The following is a 22396-nucleotide window of genomic DNA, read 5'->3' on the forward strand; positions in this document are numbered from 1 at the left end:
AGCTGCCCAGCGTTGGATGATAAATACACCGAACTGCACGAAGCCTTCACTGGTATAAAGTCTCTGCACTTCTGCTGCTCAAGATGTCGCGCCACTTCATTCACAGTATTCAGCAAACTGTCTATAACTGATATGAACATATCCGCGTCCCTTGCACCATAGAGTTTCCTAAAATTAACTAGAGGGGACTCTGGCGCTGCGATCGTTCAGCTACCATGGGAATGATGGGTAGTACACAAATTTGCCTAGTCTTCGTGCTTGCGGCTTCAAACGTGCTTGTGACTTTGTTTATTGCTATGTTTTGGCTTTCTTTCGGATAAAATAATGGATCGTTGTGAACTTTGTGACCAGATTTGAATTGCTGAGCCTAAAGAAGTTAAAGTGGCGAAGTGAAACTGCTGACTTTTGCTGAACTTCGCTTTTCGACAAAGCGGACGCAGCCGACGCGGAGCCAAACGGAGCCGAAAGTACGAAGTTTAGACAAATTTGTGTACTACCCATCATTCCCATGCTGGCTGAAGCGTCATGCGTTGCAGCTCCCATAGACACTAGCGCCAGAGTTCCCTCTAGTAAGTATTGTAGGAAACTCTATGCCTTGCACGGCCACCAGTGCTACCAGTGCGGCGTGACTGTTTGTTTTCTGGTTTGCGCTGCCACCAAAAGTGCGTCACTTTCAAATCTTTTTAGCCTTCGCCCTATACACGCTTCTGGCAGCCTAAAATTAAATGAGAAACGGTTTTTCATGCATATTGATCTGAAGTCTTACAAATAAAATCGGCGAAAAAAAGGCTTAGATGGCGTTTCGATTACCGCTGCCGGCGGTGCGCTGTCGTCGTTTCGATGGGGGCGACACCTGTAGGCCCGGACGCGAAGCTCCCATCATGCCACCGGCTTGGCGTCGGCGCGTCGGCGGCGTCGGCACGTGCGCGAGCCAATCGAAAATCCATCGTGATCCACAACTCCAAATCCAATCCACTGGTCCTTGTTTGAGCAAAATGGCGTCCGCCACAGAGGACGATGATGCTTGGTTGTACGGTGATAATGAGAAAGCGGACACTGGTGCATCGAATGAAAGGAGCAGTGATTCGAAGTCACAGGCGGATGATCCAACACTTTTGCAAAATAAAGATGAATCGCAACAGGTACGGAAAACCTTTAGCTCCCGTCATCAAACTTCATGTGCCACGACCGCGCATGGGCCGGTTAGCACTAGGCTGCGCGTTTAGTCAAAACGCAGTCCAAAAAAAAAAGCAATTTGGGCGAGCAGTTTTTTTAAAACTACCATATGAATGCGATTGTGCGTGCTCTAGGGTGCGAATAAAGTGCTCGTAGCACGCTTACATTAGACATCGCACCTCCAGCTATTGCAAATTAATGCATCTTGCTATGGAAAGCGCTGCCTCGATAAAGATTGGCTTGCTGCAAGTTAAGCGGCTCGCTCAAGTAACTTCGTGTGCCTTTAATTTTAGCCAAAGTATACATATGGTATATACAATGTAGTAGCATCCTGCATCACTATAATCAACGTTGTCTTTCACGGCATGGTGAGCGAGAGCGCTGAGCAGATTTATGTAGTGTGACTGAAATATGTATACCATCTCTTTAAACCAGTAGGAGCTTCTAGCTGCTCATCAGAAAAGCATGTTGGTGAAGACGCTTGTAACTTCCTATGGTTGTAGAAGAATCCGCATCGAACGGAATGATTACTGTTGATTTTGTTCGGTCTATTCCTCCAGGAACATAATGTTGGACTCTCCGATTAATATAAACATTATTAACGTTATGTATCATTTAGCGTTGCAATCTAATCTGTGGTGCACCGTTCTGGGTTCTGCTGCTTGTGCACTTGTGCTCAAGGTTCCGGGTTCGATTCCTGTCTGTGGCATCTGTTTCCCTACAGAGGCTGTACAAAAACCGCACATGTGTCGTTGTTTTGGCGCATGTTAAAGAACCTTAGCTGGCCAAAATCAATTCAGCATTTTGTATTCCACCTCCATGGGAGTGACACAGAGTATTGGACCCGCGTCCTCAAGCACAACCAACGGTAGCCATATTGTCGCTGCAGAGGATGTTCAAACAGTTCACCTGCTTAATTCCTCAGTGCTTTTTTAGCACAAAACGACTGCACAAGACAGACGACAGGACTAAGTGCGTTGTCCTGTCGTCTGTCTTGTGTTACCATTTTGCGCCAAAAAAGCACTGTAGATTCGCACCAACTAGCTCGCCAATGCATTGTGTTAATTCCCCAGCTTTTTACTTAATGCAGCTTTCATAAATAAGCTAGCAGTTAAAGCACGCCAAAATTAACAGAGGATATTTTAGGAATTTACAGTTTGTAAATGACATCTACCTCTGTCGGTGACAATGATGGTGACAAGTTGTGCTGTTTTTTTCTTTCTCCCTTCACTCACTGCTAGTGCAAAAGATAAACTTATCATCTTGCTTCTTCCTAGTGTTCTGTCAAATCCTTTCTTGTCCGACATCACACAAAATTGTGACGAATGTCTTTAACCATCACAATAGCATGTCTTTTAGATAAGATTCCATAGCTGAGAGGTCAGTCTTCGTTCTAATGTCGGTATGAGGACCCATGTGGGCAACAAGTGAAAAATTGTGTTGTTTATATTGTTGCAGATGTCCTCCAAACTGGAGTTCCAAATAATTGGGCACTTCTGCAAGATGTATGCGGGCTACATAAGCACTTTGAATATTGTTTGTGGACCTCGTATCTCCTTTTCTGACATGACAAATCTGATTGAGAAGTATTCAAGACACCCTTTATGTTGACATATGACAGCCATAACATACGACTTTCTGACTGGCATGTACAGCCTTATGAAAATATGAAGAGTTGAGCATTACAACTTGCTTAGATGCACTGCGTGGCCCTGATTATAACTTGGGTGTGTACATATGCCTCTCTATTTACTAACAAAATTTATAATAGCTGGGGTGGTTTGACATCTTTCTTTTAGACAAACTTTTGACGGCCACACAACGGAGTTTGAGGATTTTGTGAGGGGCCATGCTGGCATGACAGCCATTGCATGGGAAGACACTAAAGTAATTCTGCACTGCCGCAGTATGTTTTGAAAGTAGACAGGGGCTGACCAAGTTGATGATCCTTGAAACCTTTGGTCGCATTGAATCATAACAATATGAAGAAAGGTAAGGTGTGCAGACAGGACGCAAGAGACGAGAACCATACAACAAAAACACAACACAATGTTTGTGTTCTCTGGTCGTCTTCCCCTGTGTCCCTGTCTTCATGCTGTACCTTCTTTCATGTTGAATTCCTGCGAACTAACTCTCCGTTGTTCAAAGCTTGAATCATAACATTGTCAGCAATCATAACACTGTCAGTAGAGAGGTTGAAGCTTGAGCTTGTTGGTACATGAAAGCTTTTGGAGGAGTGCTGCACTGTGGGACACGACAGAGCACACACCGGCACAGACTTGCAACAAGCGTTTTGCCTGTTGTTAATCTCTGCCCCTGTTTTGTCTTTCCTTCCCTGTCTTTTAACACTCCTCCAAAAGTGACATTAATGTTCCATGTCATACATTACAGATTATGTCATTGATGCCAGTGGATTTCTTGATTGTATTGTTATGAGGCATTGTGCATGAGCGCATTAAAAAAAGCAGCACCTTGCAACGTGAAGAAAACGAAAGATTTGGACGTGGTGTATGAGATGCTGTCAGCCATTCTCGTGGCAGTATTACTTAGTGGAACCTTGTTAGAGTAACCTCTGGCATCCTGCTTCTACAGCGTTATTTTAACTTCAGTTTTAGTGTCACTTAGTGCAGAAACTAAAGCTTTTAAGCTAAAATGCACCCTTACTTGCTGCTTTTCAGGATGACAGAGAAGCCGGAGAGCTCAGCTGTGAGGATGAGCAGGGGCAGCAGTCGGAGGATGGTCCAGTCACGGACCCTGTGGAGGCCGATAGTGAAGCGAAGGGTCCAAGTTCTGAGGCTGACAAGAATGGTGACGCTGGAGATGGAGCGGATGAGGATGAGGATGATGACGACGATGACGACGACGATGTCCAGGTTTGACGTCTTGAAACTTGCATATGGGCTTCTTTTCCTGACGTGAAGTGTAGCATCCATCGCCCATGGCTACTTGCAACATAAAACATGCCGAGAACTGAAGCCGTTGACTGAAATTTGTAGTATCTGCATGTCTACAGCTGTTAAAACTGAGCATGGTTCATAAAGCGTGTGTTGTAATATTCGTGTTCATAAGCTACAGGGTGTTCATAAGAAGTGGTACAGGGTGTTCATAAGAAGCGGTGTGTTCTTTCATCTGATGAACTTTTATGCCACTAATATCAGTATATTTGTGTGTCAATTAGCTCATAATCCGGGGCTCGTACAGGTCCTTCAAAACCCTTGAATTTGAAAACTACATTTTCAAGGCCCTTGAATGTCCTGGAATTGTATTCTGCCATTGAAAACCCTTGAATTTCTGGACCAGTGCAGTCCAAGTCCACAGTGCGACCGGCTTTCTGTTGTAGATTAGCATCGATGCGGCAAGCTTTCCATTTCAGAAAAAATACACCATGCGAGTTACACCGAAAAGTTACACATGCGAAAAAATACACCATGCATGTACATATTCTGTTTGTTCATGCCTTGTCCTATCGTTCATTTCGCTCCTCACCCATCCAATGCATCTTGTCTCGCTTTCTCTCTCTACTTATCTCCTTACGGCTTCACTCTTGTCTCCTGCATTTATGCTGCTCTTTTCCGTGTCAGGCGAGCAGTGCATGTGGTTAGTACACTGGAACGATGCCAAGCCTTGCTAATACTAGAGAAGTCTCAGCACTTGTCCTGAACATTTGTTGTGTGTTGGGAACTACTTTAGATGACATCAAGGCTACTATAAAAATACAGTTAAAACTCTATCTAAAAAAACCTGATTTCACGTAGTTGGCAATCTAAGGCAGAAATTGCATTCCCTGGTGGGTGCTCATAAGGTTCAACGTTGTTGTCAACCCGAACTAACGAAACTAACTTGGAACCAAAACCGACTTAAAGTTTTTCTGAAATAAATTAGTAAGAAGCACCAATTTTTTTCTGTTTTTTACACTGATGGCTTCTTTCTTCAAGCACGGACACTAATGCTATTGCAACATCTGTCATCCATAGTCACGAGTCTGGTTTGATTTTGACAAGGCTACAAAGGAACAGTGGACTCAACAGTCGCACTTTTACGTACCAGATTGCACTACGGTTGGCAGTGGTTTACTGTTCCTGTGAATGCTCCCACAGGAACCCTACTGTGTGCTTTCATTATTTCATGATTTATGCTACAGATGACACTGATCATCTCCTCGCAACTTTCTTGCTCAGCCTGCTTGCATAATCACCGCATTCGTTCTCCCATCCATTGCATGTCGGTTGCATGTCGTATTTCACGAGGCTGTCTACCTGGCCTGCGTTGCCTGAACCACATACGTGGGGTTTAATGTTCGGCACACCCAAATGGACTTTTCACACTAGCGTGTGAAAAGTCCATGAAAATTGTGATTATTAATCACAATTTCAAATTTCTTCCTTCTGTTATATATATATATGCCATTATATATGATTATAACAGCATTTGGTGGAGTTGTTCCTATACAAAATTCATTAATGCAAGTTTTGAGGCACAGTGGTTGCAACACTAGATAAAATGCCTGGTTTCCACCTATTTCCACCTAAAGCACCTAAATCATTCCATTAGGAGGTGGTGCGTTCGTTTTCCACTGGTGGCAAGAGGAATATTTCATCCACTTTCTATTTATCTCATAATTACAGCACCTAAATTAAAAACTACAAATAACACCCACTATGCTATTTTGGGCTTCATTGCCCTTATGCTTTCATACACTTGTGTCAAAAAAAAAAAGGGCCACTTCATTATTCATGATATTCCTCATTCCTCATGTTTATGAGGAAATTGCAGGAATGCAGGTGTATTAGCACTAGGTCACGAGCAAATAAATCTATTTCTTTTAATTAACCAGCAGTGGTAGGGGAGTGGATGCAGTTGAGCTATTCTCTGTATAATTGCTAAATAAGGGTTAGTAATTATCACAGTGGGTGCAACACCTTGTTAAATCAGGAGGACACATTTGCTTGGAATTTCACATCATATGCAAAAGACAAGAAACCAGTCCTGGAAGCCCAGGGACTGATCGTGACAACGAAGCAGTGTGGTGTGGTCCACTCATGAAAGCGCATGATAGCAATGGGCTATGTATACTGTATGATCAGTTAAAGTTGTGCAAGCTCTGCCTGCATAACTTTAATAATAATGTGGTTAGCTTTTTGCTCAGGGCAATTGATATCTTCATATTTGAGGTAACGCTCAAGGCATGGAATGCATGCCTGCTAATTGAGACAGAGGGTGCATTCAATGGCCAGAAGTAGGCATGTGACCTTACTTTTGGCTTTCCTCCCTCATATTAAAGATTTTTTCTCCCATCTTCCTGATTTCTTAATTACCTTCTCTAGTTCTCTCTCATGCTCAGTTGTAAGGCAGTGCACATTTCCAATTTCAAGCACTTGTGCATCATTGTTAATTGAAAATTGGGCATAAATTCTGGAGGTAGCTTAGGCACTACTTCCTAGCATACGTACAGTATCTGTAGTATGTACACCGTAACAAATTTTCCTCTTATGAGCACAAAAGTTTCGTTCCGCACTGCAGAATAATAAGAATTATTCTGACAAGTTTGCATTGCCAGCTGCTGGCACTGAACATCGTAACATTTTTAGCATATGGAGTATGCAACCATTAATGAACACTGAGGAGTAAGATTTCTTGTTCGGTGGTTTCAAAGTGCTTTTTTCTGTTCTTGCTGGACACAGCCTGCTCGTCATCATGTATACTTGTACGATGCTGCTTGGTAGAGGGTTTCTCCTTTCAAACTTTCAATCTTCGAATGGGGAAGCACAAGGCTTAGCATAAAGAAAAAATTTCATGTGTCATTGTAGTTGTTATGGTGGCATGAGTAGATCCAGGGTGTCTTGTATACTGTTGCACGGTCAGTAGAATAGGTCTATTTATGATGTGTGCCGTTCCCTGCTCGTTAAAGGGGTACTAACACGAAAAATTTGCGGTTGTCGTTTTTTTGCATCACATGTAAGGCTAAGTTCTCAAGATCTTAAAAAATGTGCTGGTAAGCACGAGTGCACTATGAAAAATTAATTACAACATTTTTTTAAAGGCTAGTTTTGGTTCCTACTATACCCTGACGTCGCGACACGGTATGAACTTCTCGTCATGTCCTCGCTTAAGATATCGTGGCGTTTCCATGGCCACTCTGCTGCGTGGCTCCGTTGGTGATGCACAAGCGGCCATTTTGAATATTTTGGTGAGGTGTAAGCAGCCATTTTGTGTGTTTTAGTACCTGGTGTCATCAGCAAGCCATACTGGTGCGTGAAGTCACCAGAATTGACACTCTAGTCTGATGTCACGCTAGTGTCAATGTCAGTTAGTGTGCCATGGGAAAATTGACTTTAATATCATCAAAAAATACCTTATCAGCACTTACTGAGCTTCACATTTGCTCAGAGCCGTCTGTATATACAGGAGATTTGTGTGGCAGAGTAAACGCAGCATCGAAAATTGCTGTCAGTACGCCTTCATACCTACGTACCGGCCGCATTTGTGGGGAAAACTCAGTCTGCTGTGCACCTTCTCACCCCACGCAGGTGACGATACGAGACATCAAGACCTCCCCGTACACCACCTATCCGGGGCCAACGCAGACGGTGAACCTGAACATAAAGCGGGGGCCCCCGTTTGCTAGCAATCTGGGTCCCGGATCGGGGGTTCCGGGCGTGGGCAAGACCAAGGGCCTCGACATAGATGAGGTGGCACTCATCAATGGGACGTCCATTTACGAGTTCAACATAGAGTCCCTAGAGGACAAACCGTGGCGCAAGCCAGGTGCCGACATCACCGACTATTTCAACTACGGCTTCAACGAGGACACCTGGAAGATCTATTGCGACCGGCAGCGTAAGCTTCGGTCCGACAACAATGTGCCCATCAAGGTAGGCCCGCATTGGTGTATCTCTAGTGTCTCCGTGGCAGTTTTTAGAGCAGCGGCTGGCATGCTGCTGTATTTATCTGCATGCTAATCATGTATAGTTATGCGTAGGGCAGCAAGAGTTAGCTAACTTTTCTGTTTTCTAACTTGGCATCTTGTGCCTAGCTTGGAACAGCAAGTGATGGTTTCAAGAACCTAGGTAAACTTTGCACCTTAGCATGATAAAACCTTAGTCCAGTTGGCTCATAGCTGAGAACAAAAAGAATAGAGTGCAGAAAAGACAGGTGTTAAGGCATGCAGTGCACAGGATGGATGCTACACTGCAAATTAAAGGTTCAGGACAGCTTGCTTATGGACTGAATGTTACATGATGGAACAAAAACAGTGCTGAAAATAGGGTAGGTTTGCCCTTCTTTCTATGTTGCTTGCTGCACTGTTCTTAACTGACTAAATGTTTTTCAGGAGAAAGTGGTGGAGAGGAGGGGGACGGGGGTTGGTATTTGTGCAAGAGAATCTTCAACAGACTAGGTGTAGTTTTCAACAAAGTACCGTTTGTCCTGTGCATTCAATGCCTCTCCGTGTATACTCTCTACGTAGTTCTCATTAATTTTTTAAATGTTTATATACCCTTAAAAGTCAAGTAGATTGACTGTGCTGATGCCCTATCACATGGCAATTCTTTTGCAAAAGAAAAAGCATACATTAAAGTGTAGCAAGCTAACTGTATCGTTATTTTACAATTACCGTCATATAGTAAAACTAATCGTGTGCAATGCCTAACACTCCTAGCATGAGCCTGCTATATTTGCTTGTTAATGCTGCCTGCTTTTGTTCTGCCTTTTCTACTAACGATTACCTTAACAGTTTGCATATTGTTCTGCTGATGTCTTGCTCCACTTACAGCATGTCTTGAGAATCTGTCATTTAGGAATTTTTTTGTAGTCAGGGGCACTTATAAACATTTTCTATCAGGCGGGTTTGTGTTGCGGCCTTCAGGCATTGGGACATGGTTGCGAGAAAAACAGTTCTTGGGTGGTTCGCGGTAAAAACAGTCTTGTGCCATGGGCAGCAATGTACACTTTTTGTCATAAGTACACACATTGTGTTTCCTGTAACTGTCAGGATACATTCATTCAGATTGGACTGTATGGGCTTTAAAGGAGTTAGTACGCCACAAAATCATGCATTCTGGGCAATAGAAATAACTGCAGCACTCATGTTCAAAGGGCTTGAGTGACAGGAATGCCATTGCACTGATGCTCCCTGCACAGCCCAACTTATGTAGAAAAGGCGCAGAGTAGCCTCTATACTTTCGACAAATGCTGTAGCTACATGATTGCTGCTATTCATCGCAGTAAAAACTCACGCTAGTATACCGCAGAAATGTCTGCCGGCTAGCGCTTGTTTAGGGTGACTGTAGTTGGAGTCCTGGAGGTTTTGGTTTGTAGAGAGGAATGGGTTTAACATAAAATGGCAGTAATATATGCACTAGAGACATTGGAGCGGGTGAAGTTACCCAAATAAAAAGGACATGCATCAGGTTAAATAAACTAAATTGAAAAGTCAAGCGTTAAGTTAAACTACAAATTGGCAGTGTCGTGTCATAAAACAGGAAACACACTGCATTTGTGGGGACTACAGCTTCTGTAAGCGAGAAGATAACGTAAACTCACGAGGGGGGGGGGGGGGGGGCATCGACTGCACTTCAGGAAATACGTGAAACTGGTTAAAGAAATTGTATATACTGTCCATGTTTCAATTCCTGGCTGGGGAGGCCCCATTCCGACGGAGCTGGAATGCAATAAATGCTTGTGTACTAGGTACATGCGGAATCCTAGGCGGTACATGTTAACCTATTTAAACTTAATTTAATGGTCAGCTTAACAGCTGTTAAAAGCTTTGACACCTTACCATGAAACTGTCTTCTCTTAGTTTTGACTCAAGGAAGAAGCTTTGTTTTGTAGGCTTACAATTGACCGTCTTACCGCTGATATTGCCTGCATGTGTTTATCGTGGTATGTAGTGACTGCTTGTGCCATTATTTATTTCATGCTCTCGTTTGATGTGCTTTGATGCTTCAGTTTCCATGTTCTCTCGCTAACTCACCCACTTTGCCCTTCCTGCACTTGCATGTGTCTGTTGTGTGTGTACGTGTGTATGCTGTCCAGTGCTGTGAAAGCCCTTTTTGTGTCGCACCTCTGTGCACTACCCCCCTCCTTACCTGTATTAGAGCCGCGTGCTGTGTGCAACATTTTCTTTTTTTTTTCTTCCAACCATATAACCTTCAAGATTAGAATGCTTGGTCATAGTAGCTGTAATCTTCTCTCTTTTCTTTTATGCTGGTGCCAGTTCTGCTGTCATAGTGTGCACGTACATGAGAAAATCAGAAGAGAACACCTTTTTGGCCCCTCTTGCAATTTTTAATTGTACCTTTTAGTTCAAGTTCCATGTGGAGCTGAGGCTACTGCCGTTTACTGAACTTACGGGATAGGCCTCTTCTGCATTTATTAAGCTTGCTGAGGCCACGTTGTTCTCTGCCACTGAGCTGAAAGTTAGCCACGTAAGTTTACCTACGTTGAACTCGGCAACAATTTTTAGGAGCACTTGCAGTCTTGATTGTGCAGTGCATCCTGCGGAGTTCTGTAGTCAAGCTACGGAAATGCAAAAGCAGTGATATGTACTCGTAAGCTGTTAATAACATTTCACCACGACCTGTTTATGAGGCCACGAGGCTCTGCTGCAGTGAAGTGCCTCTGTGTGTGAGGAGCAGGTGGGTGCACGTTGACTCCGATAGCATGTTGACGATGATGGAGTAGTTGTTGCCCGGAACATGCTCGCCTATGTCACCTTGTTTTCTGTGCATGACACGTGGTCACTTGACATTGCTAACACCAGTACTGTGGACATTGCTTATGCTGTGAACGTGCGGTGGGACGTGTTGCTCGTATCCGTGTTAATAAATAAGGATGTCACTTGGCATAGGTGCTACTTTTGAACAGATAGACATGATCAAAGACGGCGCGCTTTCGTCAGCTCTATAAAAGTGGAACGAAGTGCTTTCTTTATTACTTCGTAAGGTTATTATAGGTGCCCAATGATTTCATGCCTATAAAAATTGGAAGCCTGACCTACAGTGCACTTTGATCTGGATTATGTCGCTGTTAACTACTTCTAGTGACGGATGGAAGTTTACGCTTATTATTAAAGGTTAACATTCGGCAGAAGTCTGCCTGGTTGGGTAATAGACTAACGGCAAAAAAAGAGAAAACTCCAACCAGAAATATGTTTTAGATACCCGACGTTTCGAAGCCTGACCGGCTTCTTCTTCAGGGGTGAGATGGCCCGAGACGCACGGCGCTTATATACGCCTTCTTGCCAACGCTTGTCGCAAGCCTTGGCAATAGAAGGAGGGCAATGTCCCCGTGGTGCGGTTGATGTTCCCCGCTGTTTGTTGTAGAGCCGTCGGCGCAAGCTGCTTTCTTGCTCCAGGATCACCGCATCGTCAGGACTAATGCAGTGGTCAAACTTCTCACAGTGCTCCGCCACTGCACTCCGAGCGCTTGCCGCGTATGACCCCAAACCCAAGTTGTTTGTACGCTACGTGGACGATTGCTTCTGTGTGGTAAAGTCCGACGAGGTCAGCAACCTGCTCGCCCGCTTGAACTCCGTGGATCCCCACGTTCGATTCACAGCGGAAATGGAGATTCATTCAACCCTCCCGTTCCTGGATGTGTTGGTGATAAGACAACGACAGAGCCTCTCTTTCTCCGTCTTCAGGAAACCAACACACACCGGGCGCTATCTCCACTTCAGCTCAAACCACCCCGCCTGCCACAAGTCCTCCGTTGTGCAAAGCCTCGTCAACAGGGCCGAACGAATCTGCTCGTCACCACGGCGGCAGAAGGAAGAAAAAGAGAAAATAATCCGAGACCTCGGCACCAACGGCTATACAAAGGCGCTCATCCGCAAGGCCCTGCGCAGGAACAAAGTTGGGGGAAACAGGACACCACCGGCAACGCCGCGTGTCGATTCCCTACATCGCGGGCACCAGCGAAACAATAGCGTGCATACTGAGAAAGGCAGGGGTCGACATAGCCCACAAGCCGTCCACCACCATCGGCAGCTTCTTCTTTGACCCAAAGACCACGCACCTACGGAAAAAGCGCAGGGCGTCGTGTACAGGATTGCGTGCTCTGATTGCCCCGCCTCGTACATTGAGGAAACAAATAACTTTTGAGAAAGAATGCGGCAGCACAAGAACGATCTCCGTCAGTTGAACGGCGAACGGAGTGCAGTGGCGGAGCACTGTGAGAAGTTTGACCACCGCATTAGTCCTGACGATGCGGTGATCCTGGAACAAGAAAGCAGCTTGCACCGGCGGCTCCTCCTCGAGTCGTGGCATATACAACAAACAGCGGGGAACATCAACCGCACCACGGGGACATTGCCCTCCCTCTATTGTCAAGGCTTGCGACAAGTGTCGGCAAGGAGGCGTATATAAGCGCCGTGCGTCTCGGGCCATCTCACCTCTGAAGAAGAAACCGGTCAGGCTTCGAAACGTCGGGTATCTAAAATAAATTTCTGGTTGGAGTTTTCTCTTTTTCGCCGTTACGCTTATTATTTATTGCTAGATACCTCCTGAAATAGCAGTGTTTTTTAGAACTTCTCAGCTGTTGTTCAGCATGTGGTGCGCCGATTAGAAGCCATTATAGTACCATTCACTATGGCCATCAAATCTAAATGGCACATTGCTTTTCCACATTTGGCCTGCCACCAAAATGTCACCCGGTGACTCGATGGGCACATACATTAAGCAACATTGAACCGACATTTTTTTGTATGACCAGCGTGCACCAACCTATCGCGGTCGTTTCATTATTGTTGAAATACTGGAAATACTAGCACCAAGGCATTAATAGCTGTCTGCAAATGTGGCTGCTTGTAGGCATGAAATAGTTGCACAGCCTATACGCGACACGTAGCACACTCTTTGCAAGATGAACTGCCTCTGTCAAGTTGTGTACGACACAGTGTCACATTTTCTTGTATGTAAGCAGTCGCTGCTCGTCCTCATGTAACGCTGTACAGTTTGCAAGATCTTTACTAGAAAATAAGTAAACATGGCCAGAAAGTGAGTGCGACAATTATTAATGCCAGTTCTGTTATTCACAGAAAGAATGTGTTATGTCTATGTCAGACAGGAGTACATGTATTTCAAGGCATGCTTAAATATATCTGCTCTTTAGCAGTGCTGAAGTGAAACTGATTTACATATGCTTATTTGATTTCCTGAGGCGCTCTTTGGTGCACACTATTTAGCTGATTAATGTACATGTTTTTGTCATTGCTCTGTGTGCCTTCCATGGCTAATGTCGCTCAGTGTTGCCAGGACAGATGGTTGTACGTACCAACTGAGAATTTGAAAGCGTTCTCTCTCAGTTCCTGCTGACTTATTTACTTTTTTCTTATGATTTATGGCAGAGTACTATATTGCAAATCGTTAGATTATTGCGCTGTTTTCATTTTCTGAGGGCTTTTTCCCACACATAATAAAGGCTAGAGAATACTAGCAACGTGCACTTTTCTTAGCCTTTTTTGTTGGCGTTGTCGCGAAATGGTGTTAAGCCGCGGAGTCAATTCCCAAACGCATTGCGTTACTTTGCCTGCAGCCATCTTGTTAGCTATTGACATAGGCTGTTTTTGATGCTGGCCATATTTGAAAGACGGTATAAGACCCAGAGCAAAGCCCCATTTTAGTGAACAGTACCAAGTATTCATGCCATGAAAATATCCACCAACTCACCTTCTCTTGGCAACATTGACAGCTAAAGTGACGTGGAGGCAACACTCGCAGTAAATGCATAGACCTGCGAGTTTGCTTGCATGTCTGTTTCTGCTGATTCACGCAGTTGGCCTGCACCAAAGAGTGACCTGTAAACATGTTCACAAATGCTCTTAGACTTGAAACTCCTAAACACCTCTGTTAAGTGGAGGGCAGTGTTGCCTGTCCATCGAAGCAGTTATGACAGTCAAGAAATGCTTTTCAGCCTGAGCCATAAATTGCAGATAGGTTATAGGGTTAATTCTAGACAAAGCATGCATATTCTGGTTTTGGCCTAACAAGGGAAGTTAGATCTTAATGGGAGCAGTTCTAATAAGCTTGTAGTCTAATAAGTATGTAGAAACCAGATAGGTTACTAACATTACACGAAACTTTTAAGATGGGTTACATGAGGTTTGCACAGAAATACTTGTTATGAGTAGCTGAGCAACCCGGTAACCGTAAAGATTCTAGTGGTAGTCTGTACAATAGTGGCTTAGAAATTGTCAATAAACAATGGACCAGCATTAAATTTATGTTTCAGGAAACTGAACTTGGTGCAAAGCAGGTAGGCTACTAGTATGAAAATTCTAAGTTTGGTTAAGTCAGGTTTACGATAACTCACTCATTGTAATGCGAAGGATCCCAATAGGTGCTGCGTACGATAGTGGCTCGAAAATTGTCGAAAAGCATCGGTGCAGACAGCCCGGTGACGGCATTGGTTGAGTGGGCATACTGCCCTCCACTGGGCAGCGTATTTAGAACAGTTTGCCAAGTTGAGGAGTGTTTGTGAAACGCGGTGGGGGTGGGGCCCGGAAGTGTTTGACCGAGAATGTGGCCTCTAGGATTGGCGGACGGGGAGGAACGAAGTGTTTTTGGGCGATGCCCAACTGGCCTGGCAGCAGCAGAGGCAGCAGCAACAGCAGCAGCAGCAAGGGACCCTTCCCCCTGAACCTCTGCTGCCGCAGGTTCCCATCCCTCCGGTAAACGAGAACAGCAAGTACACGGGCATGGGCATAGGCATCCCTCCGCCCCCACTGGGCTCCAAGAAGGCAGGACCCCCACCGGGGCGCAAGATGTCCGGCAGCATCGACGTCATTGGCGGCGGCGCCCCGTCCCTGCCAAGCCGGCGACCGGGCGCCGCCAAGGAAGGGGTCATTCAGGTGCGCTGCTCTCCTCCTCCTCTTTCCCCTCCCCCACGCCTCCTCCTCTTGCAGGCGCTTCTCTTCCTCGCCTCCACGCTTGCCACATCCTGTGCTTCCATATCCGGCTCTCCTTAGTTTCCTAGCTGACCTCGTTAGTCACAGTTTGTTGCTAGACTGTTGGCGCACAACCGAGCTTTAAGTTCGCTTTATACAGTGCAGTTGTTTGAAGTACAAATACATTCCCAGAATGACAGGAAGTCGAGCTAGTTGGCAAGTATTCTTCATGAAAGAGGCATGCAGACACGAACACAGATGCCGATCATCAATTGAAAGAGCGTCCAGTGGCGGCAACAAAGGCAGACACAAAACTTATCATGCGTCTCTATGAAGTTAACTTGCATAGAGACGAAATTAAATGTCTGAGCGGCTCTCTCTCGCATAATTTGACACATGTGCCCGTTTGACAGGTGGCGCTCCATACCTGAGCATGCACTGATAAGTTTTGTGTCTACCTTCTTTTCTGTCAGTGGGTGGCCTTTCAGTTGATAAGACGGTGTTTGTGTTGTCTCATTCTCTTCTCCCGTGTCTGTCTTTGCAGGCCCACCCTCTTTCCTGATGCATATGCATTCACACAATGTGAACCACCTGTGCACGATTGTTGCTGTATGTAACTTCGCACTGTTACAGCCCTGTCAGCAATGCTATGATTTATGGATAAGTAAGTTCATGCGAGCTCAAAATTGGCAATGTGAAGCTCCCGATTTCAACAGATGAAATGTGTTGTGTCTTGGGTGCATGTTAAAATAAACCCAGGTGGTCAAAATTCAATCTCTAGACCTCCACTACATTTTCTGCCACAGCTTCTATGCTGCTTTGACATCAAATTGGATCAATTTGTTATTCTCTGAGTCAGTTAACAAACACATCGATCCAATAAATTTTTTGCGGCGACAAGTTCTTACACGTGGTGCCAGTCGCACATGTCTGCCACGTGACAATAGGACACATCCTTTCCTAGTTAGGTTGCTGAGGAGCCAAAGAAAAAAAAATGCTGCTCGTGAGAGGTGTCGGGCAAAGAAACATGTCTCCAGCATTAATCGCTGCATGGTCGTAACAGTTTTCCAGGTTGTAAGATTTAAAAGAATTCGATGTAGCGAACTGCTAGGTAGTAGACAGACTTTGGCAACCTCTGAATTCCATGCGACATTGTCCTCTTCTAGCAGCTAAGAAGGCTTGTGAGCTGATGATTGAAGACTTGTGCTAGGGGGGGGAGTCCGAGGGTAGGCAGATATGGAAACCTGCGGGGCATAGGATACAGTCCATCGATGCAAGACAGGTTAATTTGGCAATTGCTGGAAGCAGCCTTTATGCTGTCGTAAGGATAAAATAGGCCTATGTTGATTGTAAACATGGCTGAAGACTCTTAGGTCCTGTATGTGCCGGTATACCGCGAAGGTATGCCACTCAGTTTATTTCAATTTTTGCAGCTGTTCGTGCATGCTGGAGGCACTCTCTGTATTCAAGTGAATAGATAGGAACTCCTTTAAAATGAAAATAGTTGTCTTCAAATCCAAAGGGCGTATATTTGAAATTTCAAGTACTTTGTTGTTTGCACACCCTTACTCTGACGCACGCTAGATCGTCATGTAGGTTGTCTTGTGATAGAATCCATGTCTTGGAATCTCTTTTTATTCCATTTTATCTCTTCTCTCAAGTGCACCCTTATCTTGCCTTGTATATTAGGCTTCCTCCAGCTTTCTCTTTCCTCCTTTCTCCTCTCTTCAGCACATACTAACTCATGTCAGGTTTTAACAAAAAGAGTTGTACTCACTTTCGAACACATGTCATGTGTTGTGAATAATATTGTTGTTCGTTAGAGACAACAGCGTGTGTGACTTGGAGTAGCTTTCATTTCAAGTAACATCCTGTTATTATCCAAAAAACGGCAGGAAGTGGAAGCTTGTGATGAAAAAAAATCCGTAAACAGGGGGTGGGTGCTCGAGCCGACGTTTCGACAAGTGGACTTGCCGAAATGTCAGCTGGAGCACCCACCTCCCTGTTTACGGATTCTTTCATCCTGTTATTATGTGATATGTTTGATGAACGCACAGTGAAATGTGCCAGTAACATTATTTGTTTTACGGTACACACTCTCATACAAAGTAAAGAACACAGATGGCTATAGAGTCTAGCAAAGAGAAAATTACTTTTCACTATCTATGTGAGGCTTGTATTTAGGCTTTTAAATCTTATCTTTAGTTTTGTGTTTGTCATGTTTTCTTTATGTTGATCTTTCTTTACAATGACACTATTGTTATCTCCGCCTTCTCACTTAGCAGATATGTACTCGGGCACCGAGAAATTTTGTTGTTTCTTATTATAAACAAAATATACAGATTTATGTGACATCAATTTTCAGTCATAAAAATGGCAGGGAATTTGGTTTATTATCCTACTTTTAGCAGTACACAGATTCATATGTTTTGTGTGTATTTGTATTGGGTCCTTCCATGCCAAATCAACCGTGTTTCCAGCTATCATGGATCTAACTGAAAAAGTTTCATGTGTTTGTTGACATTCAAAACTCATTGTGCTTGTTTATTTTCATTGCCAAAATTTTTGCGCATTTCAGTGATATTTTATTTTTTTTTGTCTAGCCATGCTAGAGGTCGTTAAACAATTTTTATTGCAATAACAATTATATGGACACCTTTGGCAGGTTTTTGTCGTCGCCGTCATGTTTTGTATAAAGCTCGTATTGATAACATCGTCCCCGTGCATTGTACGTTCTACGCACAAGTGCTAGGGATGAACGCGGCTGAAGCAGAGATGAAACAAGCCAGCCATCTCTGTCGCACGAACGGCGCACACGATAACATCGCCCCACGTGTGGGGCTTGAAGTCGATGGCTTCTCAAGCAGAGAGGAAAAGCCCTGCCTGTCTTTAGTTTGTTGGGTGAAGGAGTATGAAGGGGCGCTGGTTGGGGGGGCGCTGCGTAGCTCGAGCAGCAGCTGCGAACTTTCATCACAAGGATGCAGGCACGCGCTCTATCTCGACAGGCATCAGTATACAGCTCATATACCCTTGTACATGCTGTGCTTTCACCGCTTACTCTTTGCATTGAGATGACAGACATCACAAAACCACTTTGCTCCCTGGAGCGGCCATGTACCTTTACACCAGGGTTTTATAGAGTTACACTAGATCGGGTCCAAAAGAGTTACCTGCTAGCCTTACATAGTATAGCATTCCAATTTGTGGCTATCGCATTCACTGCTTCGCCCATGCGGCGGAAGTGTGATTTTTTCTAAAAGGGCATGGTATTTGATACAGTCATTCAGGCAGCGTTTATGGCAAACAAATGGAGTTATGTGACTGCCAAAATAATCGATTATTGGAATGTATATTTGGCAATTGGCACTGGCAGAAATGTGCAAGAATGCTGCATCAAATTTTTTTTTTGCGGTACGTAGAAAAATTTTAGAAAATAAGATACTATTGAGTGTTATAGCTGAGTCGGGTAGAATAAGTTTTCGAGCATCAAACAGCTAGAATTTTTTCGGCTATATTCATGACGGTTGGGAAAATATCAGTTGATTTGGCATGGACTGACCCACTAGTGTGCGTGCACTTTATTCAATTGGCAACTACAAACGTAAAAATGTTGTTGTAGAGATATGGGCTATTGAGGTTGCCTGTCATTTATTGTGCTTTCTTCTCTATACTTGGTCTGTAAATTAATTACTTGTACCTTTTCAAGAATAAAGTTCACTGATTCATGAAAACTTTTAAGTTCGCTTTTTCTTCACCATCTTTTCTTACACGCCACTTTTCTTTTACCTCCATTGGTTTCAGGCCTATGTCAATTGCATATAAAGTGAAGTACCTTCACCTGCAGAGACCTTAACCAACTGCAGACATATAATGGCAACGACAATGATGTTTAGCTTGGCATTCAATGTGCTCATTTATTGCAGAGGCTCTGGTCATGCGACTTGTCTTTCTCAAGCTGCCAGCAGGAAATACCACAAGGGCACTTATTTTATTTATTACAGCGTACTTGCAGTTGTTCAACTGTAAAGTTGATGAAACAATTTGGCGTAACCTTGTCGTGGTAAAGTGATAAAGCCCCTTTCTTTAAACCGGTAATTTGTGTTCAATGGCTGTTCGTCATATGACCGACTCATTAAATGGGCCTACTGAAGCTCTTTGAGCCCTTAATATCGTTTAATTACACCATCAAGATTGAAGTGAAGTATTTCTGCTGTGGAACTGGTTAGCACAGAATTAAATTCCGCTGTTCTGGCTTATAGTCGTTCTAGTTTTGTAGCTCTTGGCTTCAACTTTCTGTTTTGTTATCTGTCTGTACTGTTCTGTTAAAAAAAATAATAACACCCAATCTGTGTTTCCCCCCACCCACGTTTCACCCAGTCTCCCTCAGCACCACACTCGCACAGTTGTGCCTTGTTCTTTCTTTTCTGCTGCTCGTGTGATCACAACCCACTGGTGGTCGTGTCATTTTTCCTCTGTTCAACCTGCCAGTGTTCTCTGGATTAGTGATTGAACAGAAAATTGGCATACTTTGGGGACAAAAGCTGCAGACTAGGATTGTCATTAGAGAAATGTAAAAAAAAAAAGGCAGATTGCCGGCTGTGTCCAAGCCCACGGACAAGAATTGAAAGCTGCAGTGTAGGTAGGTCTGCATACTCAAGTGCAGGCTGGAGTGCTCATAAGTTAGGCCTCTTTATGGCGCCTGTGGTTTGTTACCTTTTGTTCCCAGCTGTAGTATATTTACGCTGCAGTACGCTTTGCATATCTGCGGCGTTGAGCTCCTCTTTCCCGACTGGCTCGCAGGTGATTGGCTCCGGGGACCAGCCACTGGGCGGCATCACCCTTCCACCGACACACATGCCACCACCAGGCTACATGGGAATGGGCCTGGATGGGCTTGGTGTGCCACCGCCCATTCCAGGCATGATCCCCGGCGTTCCACCACCGGGCTATGAGACCGGTGCCTTCCCACCACCACGGTTCACGCATCCGCCGCCACCGCTGCCAGGAAGTGCTGGAGGCGGCCCCGGCGGAGATCGTGGCTCGTCTTATGGTGATGATGGTCGCTCGTCCTACTACAACGGTGCCGGCGGGTACGGCCAGTCGTACGGGGACGACGGCGGAGGCAGTGGCGGCGGCTCTTGGTCTGGACGGGAACGCAGTGAGCGCGGCCACGGCAGTGAGCGTGGTGATCGTGGTGACCGGGAACGCGACCGGGAACGCGAGCGGCCCTCGTCGCGCCGTGACTACGACGACGAGGAGCGGCGCGAGTCACGGCGCTACCGCGAGTACTACCGCGAGCGGGAGCGAGAACGCGACAGGGACCGGGAGCGTGACCGGAGAGAGCGAGGAGGTGGCGGCGAGGACGAGTACGAGGAGACATCGTCGTCGTCACGCTACGAACGGCGGCACCGCGAGCACCGTGGGGACAAGGAGGAGCGAGAGAGGCATCGGTCGTCACGTCGCCGCCACCACCGTGGTGGTGACGATGAAGAGGAGGAAGAACGGCGCTCGTCCAAGCACAAGCACAAGCGGTCCAAGAAGGAGCGGCCACCCGTTGAAGAGGTCGAGGCGCCGTCCAGTGAGGCCGGTGGTGCGCCCGATGCTGGTGGTGATGAGTCGAAGGCTGACTGACATCCTACGCCGGACGGTGAAAGTGTACAGGTTGGGCCAAGCGGTGTGGGGGGAAGGATACAGCAGGCAGGAACCTTCGGACGTGCTTCGAGGAGGAGGCACTCAGAGACACTGGGAGACATCCTTGCAGTACAGCAGTCTGCTTCGGATGCTGTAGAAACACATAGTGCCTAGCACGAAGCAATGAAGATAAAGCATGGGTGCCAGTGATGTGTTAGTCTATGGTTTGCATCCACGGTTGTTACTACCCTAACCAGTCGCTAAACTTCACCTGTGCTTGTTGGAGGGAACTTGCACGAAATGTTATGTCTGCCTCAAGGCTCCCATTCACAGCTTGTACAGCACAGCCAGAAGCAAGTCTCTGGCTAGTTGATCAGATTAAGGCTAAAATGGCTTAGTGGATTGTCATGTCGGCTGCTTCTCTTTCGTTTCGTGCAAGCTTCCTCTACCATGAGGTATACATGCACACTTAGCGATCGTAAGGAACACCAACAGCACTCATGGTAGAAATGTAAAAAGACATTGCTACTGGTAACGGTATGCCAAGACGTCTACAGGCAGCATGTGCTAGCTTCTAGGTTCGCGTTGGGCATCAACATTGTTTCACTGTTTCTTGGGCTGACAGCTGCATTCCAGAATGTCATTGCAGTGTCTCTGGCTGTGTTATGCTTGTCTGGAACTGAGATGTGGCCACAGTCATTTGAGAGACCCACTACTGAACGTGTACAGTGTCTGCTGTTTTATTAACTTCAATTAAGCATTGAAATGGAGTGCATTGTTCAGTTATTTGAAGGATTCCATGAAACTTTCACTGCATTTACAGATTAACAGATTCCTGTTTAGTGGTTATTGCCTTTCCTTGAATTTTGGCCGAGCACGTCATGAATTTGTGTTTAGCTGCAGATCCCCTATTTGAAATCCTGTCTTATGCAGCTTTAGGTGATGTCTGCCGGAGGCTGCCATGCGATTGCTCTTTCTTTTTCTTATAATATATGGGTTGTTAAGTTTAAAGAGATGCCTTTGCTAATTTTGTTTCTGTGATTTAATTGAGAATGGCAGCCTGACGTCAACTTATACTTGAAGTGCTTGCTGCCAAGTTGACGTTATTACATCACAATTTCCTGTATTTTGTCTTGATTTCAATTTCGGAACATAAAATGAACTATTCTTAATCTGTAATAAGCTTTACTAATTTGTAACCTTGGGTATTTCTGCATAGCTACCTTGTACATGTGAAGGTGCTGAACAAAAGTTTTCCGTCAAAAGTTGGAGACGGGTTTTGTCATGCCGTTGCTTATATGCACGTGAAAGTTTCATGACTATTCCATTGAGCGAGTGATGTGCTTCTGTTTCTCCGAATTGGCCTGTTTATGCATGTGGCAGTATTCGGTCAGTGGTGCTTGTCAGTCGGGCAGCTGTACTCGCACAAACTTATCTTGTTTATGAGCAACAGCTTTGGTCTACGGCAGTAGCATTCACGTGAAGTTGGAAGGAAACTTCCGCACAAACTCTCTCAAAGTGTGCCACAGGTGTTGTGCTATGGAGTCCAAATAGTTTGACACTCCGCAAAACAAACTCTTCTCTTTTTACCTTTCTGTTTCTTGGCATACTGCAGCCGTACATGTTCAAGATGAGAGGTTGGTTTTTGCTCCATGCCCGTCTGTACTGATAAGAGTGTTGACATTGTGTTTACTTCCTTGT

The 22396-nt window shown here is 45.1% G+C and overlaps 1 protein-coding gene across 3 annotated transcripts; it reads left to right on the forward strand.

The window, feature by feature from the left end:
• Positions 1-960: 960 nt before the first annotated feature.
• On the forward strand, positions 961-22045 carry LOC119383589 (pre-mRNA 3'-end-processing factor FIP1). Of its 3 annotated transcripts, none has more exons than XM_037651831.1 (5): positions 961-1142; positions 3855-4049; positions 7704-8048; positions 14711-15028; positions 19865-22045. In XM_037651831.1, the coding sequence occupies exons 1-5, from the start codon at positions 996-998 to the stop codon at positions 20693-20695; spliced, it is 1836 nt and encodes a 611-aa protein (XP_037507759.1). In that variant the 5' UTR covers positions 961-995; the 3' UTR covers positions 20696-22045. The 3 variants fall into 3 exon arrangements, with proteins under 3 accessions (XP_037507759.1, XP_037507760.1, XP_037507761.1); XM_037651832.1 differs by having other exon boundaries at positions 14834-15028; XM_037651833.1 differs by lacking the exon at positions 14711-15028.
• Positions 22046-22396: the final 351 nt, after the last annotated feature.

The sequence above is a fragment of the Rhipicephalus sanguineus genome, chromosome 2 (assembly GCF_013339695.2).
Source record: "Rhipicephalus sanguineus isolate Rsan-2018 chromosome 2, BIME_Rsan_1.4, whole genome shotgun sequence".
Lineage (NCBI taxonomy): Eukaryota > Metazoa > Arthropoda > Arachnida > Ixodida > Ixodidae > Rhipicephalus > Rhipicephalus sanguineus.

Excerpts from the sequence above, each read along its gene's own strand:
- LOC119383589 (XM_037651831.1), top strand. The coding sequence starts at position 996 with ATGGCGTCCGCCACAGAGGACGATGATGCTTGGTTGTACGGTGATAAT. Across the intron at positions 8,049-14,710 it reads ACAACAATGTGCCCATCAAG|GATTGGCGGACGGGGAGGAA; the intron begins GTAGGCCCGCAT and ends TGTGGCCTCTAG. Across the intron at positions 15,029-19,864 it reads CCAAGGAAGGGGTCATTCAG|GTGATTGGCTCCGGGGACCA; the intron begins GTGCGCTGCTCT and ends ACTGGCTCGCAG.